This window comes from Pocillopora verrucosa, chromosome 4 (genome assembly GCF_036669915.1).
Source record: "Pocillopora verrucosa isolate sample1 chromosome 4, ASM3666991v2, whole genome shotgun sequence".
NCBI lineage: Eukaryota > Metazoa > Cnidaria > Anthozoa > Scleractinia > Pocilloporidae > Pocillopora > Pocillopora verrucosa.
This window is the reverse complement of record NC_089315.1, coordinates 7,944,791-7,950,790: the sequence shown is the minus strand read 5'-3', so window position 1 is coordinate 7,950,790 and position 6,000 is coordinate 7,944,791. Positions and strand designations below refer to the sequence as shown.

Here is a 6,000-nt window from a genome sequence, read left to right as displayed (position 1 = left end):
AAGAGCCCTAGGATCGAGATGAGTGCCTATATTAAAAATAAAATGGACGACGGCTAAGCCTGCTCAAGAATGGCTTATCACTGGCCAGTGTGATTGCACACACTGGAGGCTTCTCCAAGGCATGCGTGTTTTTGGCACAATAACGTGAGATGAAACTGAGATTTTAAAAATATTTTGAAACGCAGAGTTGGTAAACTCTTAGGCATTTGTGACGAAATACAGTAGGAAGTAAACATCTCCGCACGACTCAATATAATCTGCCAAACTATGCATCGTGTGGCCTTCGTGTAAAATGTATGTCGTAATGCCATCAAAAACAATAAAAATTGCCGTTTACGAGGTAAATAGAGATGAATCTGAAAAAGAACTGCCCATTCAATTTTACTCCCGCTCAAGTTGAATCAAAAATATTTTTTGTTTCATCGAAAAACCGACAGGGCAATAAATTAGGCGTAGCCTTGAAACGTAATTGTAATTAATCAAACTCACTAGCATTAAAATTACATAGCCTTTTTCGCATCTATGTAACCTTGATTCTCGTAAAAAATTTTCAAAGTACCAATTACATCTTGGTCTAACCAGAATATAACATGTTAAATTTAAAAAATGCTTTCCAATAACAGTGTTGAGTAAATCAGTGTAGGTCGGTAGACATGGAATGAAGACAAGATGCTCTACTCTGAAGCACTGTAGGCGTTTTCTTCGCTTCAAGAATAAGCTATGAGCAAGTGTTAACCATAACAAAAACTCAATAAGTCGTTGTGTATAATCTACGTTTCGTAAGAGCATTTTTCATAGAGGAGGGCGATGCTACGGCACATATATTACGTTAAGGATAAAAATAGAAAATTGCTCCCTTAACCGCCAAATTTCCTTGGATCGCTCTTACATTCAAAATTCACAATTAAGTCTTTCGTGTATGTCTGACGATGTATTACAAAAATAACTAAGAAAATAAAAAGAGAATCGATGCAGTGATATATATTGAATTACATAGCAACTACACTACTTTCGCCGGCTGGCTGAGTTGTTGAACGTAGTTTTTTCCTTAAAAATGTTGCCGGTGACATAACAATTTTGCCAAATCCTTCTTGATGAGCGAAGGCGTAACTTGAACGTTTCGAGCTTCGCCTACGAACCAGCTGAGGCTCATATTCTACCAGTGGGGAAGTAAAGCGCATTCTTTTGTGTGCTTCTTTTCGCCTCACAGTGTCGCTGAGTGTGGCTTTCAATTCATTTTCAAGGAAGTAGTACGACAAACGAGGTGCTATTGTCACAGCAAGAACAAGGAACAAGGTAAACCAGAATTTCGGATTACCGTACACCTCAAACTGCATACCATAATAGTGGCCCTGAGGGAAAAGGTCGAAGACGAACTTGGCGTAAAAGGCGAAGTAGAAAGCGAAGTAAAACAGGATGCTTCCCCAGATAAAAAAATGATTAATCCAGGTCCAGTACTGCGTAAGAAACGAGATCTGTCGGGGACAAAAAGAGGTGTTAATATTTCTTCCTATGATGTGACCCCATAATGGTACCAGCACAACGCCGCAACAAGTCAAAAAAAAGAAAAGAAAAAAAAAAACCTAAATTCGTGTTTTGTCGCAGATCCCCTCATGGTCTTCAGTTTTCAGGGCTATCTTCCCTTGGCCAACCTATACTCACTCCTTGAATACATTCATCAATACAGAGAGGATTTAGCACTTCGCTGACGTTGTCACAAGAATTTTCAGCGCCTATCCACTCACCTCAATATTGACTACCACTACCAGTACGGCGGCGACCACCGTACCGAAGAAATACACAGATGACGTCTCTAAGCCATCATTCGCTATATCATCATGGAACGCACCGTACGACAAAAAGAAGATTGCCAACGATGTGAGAGCCCCGTACAACAGGCTGAGAAAGAAGATTTTCTTGTTGAACAGTAGGTTAGTCTGGCCAGGAACGTACAATCGAGGATACTTGGAGCAGCCGTTCTCTGAGACGTCCTGTTTGAGAATAATAACTATTTTAATCGGGAATCAACTGTTTAGATAGTTGGTTTCGAATCCAGTTTATAACGCATTCTATCCAGAGAAGCATTCGCTTGCATAAGGGTATTTTTTTTTTGCAGCCAGTTTAAATGAGAACGCAAAGGCTAAGAGAGAATTAGAGCTGGAGTCTCATACCAAGATAACAGAAGGCTCGAGTCTTACTGCAAGGAAACGTAAAATTTGAGTCACGCGAGAGAAGCGTGTTGCTAGTCTATAAACACAAAATTAACGACAAAAGTAGGTTCAAATCCAAGAGGGAGAGGGAAGTTGGAAATTTTCTTCCACAACTCCGAGTTGCACAAAAGGTCAGTGGTACCCAAATCACAAAAGAGTTGAAGGTGTAACTGGAATAAGGTGCGACACGCAGAACATAAGACTTGACTGACAATTCAGAGGGTTAAAAACTTATGGAACGAAATCCTGGGGGAGAGCCTTTAATTTAGTTCAACAGAAGTCTTACAGGATTTTCTGGAGGTATTTGGATCATCGTCCTTCTCAATGACGACATCCCACAGTAATTTAAAAAGAATCCCTACCTGATCAAGAACCGCTAAAAACACGACTGGCGCGGAGGTAAAAAACACGTTATAAAATGAGATGAACCATGCATCATACAGCGTCTGAAAGAAGTACAAAACATGAAGATTTGGAAGTAAGTAACACTAACATTTTGCACCAACACAAACAAACACCATACACAAACAACAACAAAAAAGAGGGGAGGGGTTTAAATCCATTGTCAGTCTGATAAATGCCTATCAAACTACGCAGATTAATTCAGATGGACAAACTTTTTCCAACTTAAGCAATAAGACCGATGTACTGTGACCATAATATGCCATAAGTGTCCTGGATGCCCAAAGCGTCTGTCTTAAAACGAGGCCAAGTGCGTGGACTTTGTAAAGGATATCTTTTTGTTATCATGCAAACGAAAAACTAATATTTCCAAGATAAGTTTTGCATTAGGCCCAATTTTGAAAGATAGGCCATTAAGATCTCGGAAATGGCCAATTTATAGAATAGGCAAGTCTCATCGGGCTGACAAACCCATTACAACAAAGCTGAACCAGGTTTTATCAGCATAAAACGACTGGGTGTAATGCTACTATTCCAAGATGAGATCCTGATTCACCACAGGTAACCCAGCAATTCATCAAGTTTCACAAAGAATTTGCGGGTGCGGTGCCCTGCCTGAGACAGGTAAAGGAATGGAATCTAGTGATATCATGGCCTACCAACCTGGAAACAAATATCAGCTATACTTAAAAAACAAAACAACTATCATTGAAATTTACCCTACCTGAGCAGAAAATCCAGTATAAAAAGCGTACCATAGTTGACAAAGCGTAAATGCAAAATTCTTGTAGAAAAAATAGTTTAAAAATTTACTCATTCGAAAGTAAGACCATCGTCCGTGGACTAAGAGAAGTCGCTGAAGATACGTACGAAAATAGTTAAGGAAAAATAATAACTATCATTATCTTATATTACCGTAAATTACCATTTAGCAACCCTATGGGAGGAGAAGGAGGTTGTAGTTACGCACGGGAGTTAAGAAACAAGTGTTTGTAATTGGCGGTCACGACAAGCGCGCAAACAGAAATCCGTACAAAAAAAGAAAATAACGTGGCTTTATAGTAATACTACTCAGATGTAAAGGATATTTAAATTGTGCGAAGGAGAAGTCACTCGCCAGCACGGCTTGCATTCCTTCTTGACCGCTTATTCCAACACCTATATGAGCAGCTGCGATGAAACCCAGAAAAAAAGAAAAGGCACTGAGTGAGAATTAATTGTGTCCAAAGAATTCATCGTTCTGTTTTAAGATGGCTATCCTCCTATCAACGAACTAATCCATCGTGTAAAGTGCTTCATCAAATCAAAGATAGCCGTACCTTTAATCATACTAACGTCATTGGCTCCATCTCCAATAGCTAAGGTCACAGCTTGAAGATTGTCTTTGACTAACTGTACAACCAGGGCCTGCAAGAAACAATTGCAGCATGGTCGCTCTGTCCTTTAAATTCAAAGAGTAAATAACCCTTTCACTTCAAAGATCTCATTACTAATTTTCCATACTGTTCGCCATACAATTCATAGGGCGAAAGTTCGGAGAATTTAGCATTGGATCAACCAATCATCTAACAGATATTTTTCCTTGTTCTCAGTACTTGCCTTCTCGATGTTGTATTGGTACTGTAAAAAGAAATTCTGTCTTGGTCAATCTTGGGAATTTAAGGGTTGAAAAGAGAGAAACGCTGTAGTACCCGTGCGGCTCCTTTCCGCCGAACAGTTCATTAACCCTTTGACCCCTAAGAGTGACTGGCGTCTAATTTCTCCCTACAATATCACCCTCTAATCAAACATTAAGGTAACGAGAATATATGAAATCATCACCACCCAGTGGAGCTCTTGATTTTTAGAGAAACTCTCCGTGTCAGCACCCTAGGAAATGTACAGAGAACAGTATAGAGACTATATATATTGATGTTAGGGTGTAACGGGTTGAATGGCGTAATATTACGTCTACATGTCAATATTATGCCGTCCCGCTCAAAGTATTGCAAGGGGTTCGAACCCGTCTACGATTTAAAACTCGATTTTCCTGGGGAAAAACGACGAACAACTACTGGTTGTAAAGGCTGGTTTTTGGCTGGAAATTGATTTAAAACCAATTCTACAAGGATAGCATAGGATGCTTACTCGTAAACTCGCCTATTTTGCTTCTTTCTGCCACATCTATTCAGACAGCAGCTACTAGCTAAACGTTTGAATTGAAACTACTGGCGGAAGAGGACGACAAAATAAGCTGAAATGTGGTCAAAGTATGTACCTTTTGAAGTGGCGTGACTCTACAACAAATAACCGCTTTACAAAGGCAAGCCAACTCCAGGAATTCTTTCTCTAAACTTTCATGAAGAGCAAAAGCCTGAAAAAGTACAGTATAAAGAAAATATCGTAAAGTTATATCAGGAGTAACGCGTCTTTCAGAGAGAAAATAAGTCTGGTTTACTCACTAAACTTTTTCCAGGAATAACCAGTCCAAAGGTTTGTTCCTTTTTGGGCGTCTGAAAGTGTAAACGTAAAAGAATGAAAAGCAGCTAAATCTATCAATCCCTACCAATTTGTCCATTCGTAAACAGTTTGGCTTATCAACTAGGTTGTGTTAAACCTTTCCCATTGGAGGAGAATCCCTACACCTTTCAAATGGAATTTTGATCCGTTGTCCTCAATAGTGCACCCTTTCTGACCATTTATTAAACCTAAGCAAACCCTAACATATCAGTTAAGAATTCTTCCAAAAAACGATGTAGAACAATCAAAGATTCAGTCATAACCCACCAGAACCAAGGGCACAATGTTCAGTTATTGTTTGTGCAAGAGCTACAACGTTGATTAGCTTAAAAGTTCACCTTTACCCCAGCCTGCAGAACAGCGGTTGTTTCCTACTTCGTAGAAAAGGTTGTGGTTATTCATCGTGGTGAATAACAATAAAAGCTAAGTTTTTCGTTTGTCTCACGATGTAGTCACGTGTGATGTAGATCGCGATCTACATCACACGTGACTACATCGTGAGACAAACGAAAAACTTAGCTTTTATTGTTTCCTACTTGTTCGCCTTATCAAATACATCAAGTTTGCCGCTCATGTTTTGCCGTAAGGAAACGAGTTGTCGAAGAATTTTGGCGAACTGGTGGAGATATGGGCGGGGAAGGGGAAAATTCTATTTTATGAGGCAAAACTTTCATAAACCGGAGGTAAGCGCGAAGCAATCGCGAAGGGGCGAGACCCTGCTCTCCTTCCCTTACGCATGTCACGCCCCTAATGCTCGCATCCGCTGGCCTGAAAAAAGGCAAACAAATGACGCTTGTTCAGCCCCTGGAGATGGAGTAAAAGTTGGTGGTTGACATGCCAGAGCGAGTTGACTGGCCGTGACTGAGATCACACCACTAAACTATTTCCT

General features: G+C 40.0%; 1 protein-coding gene across 2 annotated transcripts in view; it reads right to left on the bottom strand.

The window, feature by feature from the left end:
* The window catches only part of LOC131780636 (phospholipid-transporting ATPase ID), a 30,302-nt gene that overhangs the window by 293 nt on the left and 24,009 nt on the right, over nucleotides 1-6,000 (bottom strand). For both annotated transcript variants that reach the window (XM_066165045.1, XM_066165044.1), the window contains 8 exons: nucleotides 5,054-5,104; nucleotides 4,870-4,965; nucleotides 3,932-4,019; nucleotides 3,701-3,782; nucleotides 3,337-3,478; nucleotides 2,573-2,656; nucleotides 1,746-1,991; nucleotides 1-1,475 (listed from right to left, as the gene is read on the bottom strand). The exon at nucleotides 1-1,475 is cut by the window's left edge. In XM_066165045.1, the coding sequence (XP_066021142.1) occupies nucleotides 990-1,475; nucleotides 1,746-1,991; nucleotides 2,573-2,656; nucleotides 3,337-3,478; nucleotides 3,701-3,782; nucleotides 3,932-4,019; nucleotides 4,870-4,965; nucleotides 5,054-5,104 (1,275 nt within the window). In that variant the 3' untranslated portion in view covers nucleotides 1-989. The remainder of the gene's footprint in view (nucleotides 1,476-1,745; nucleotides 1,992-2,572; nucleotides 2,657-3,336; nucleotides 3,479-3,700; nucleotides 3,783-3,931; nucleotides 4,020-4,869; nucleotides 4,966-5,053; nucleotides 5,105-6,000) is intronic.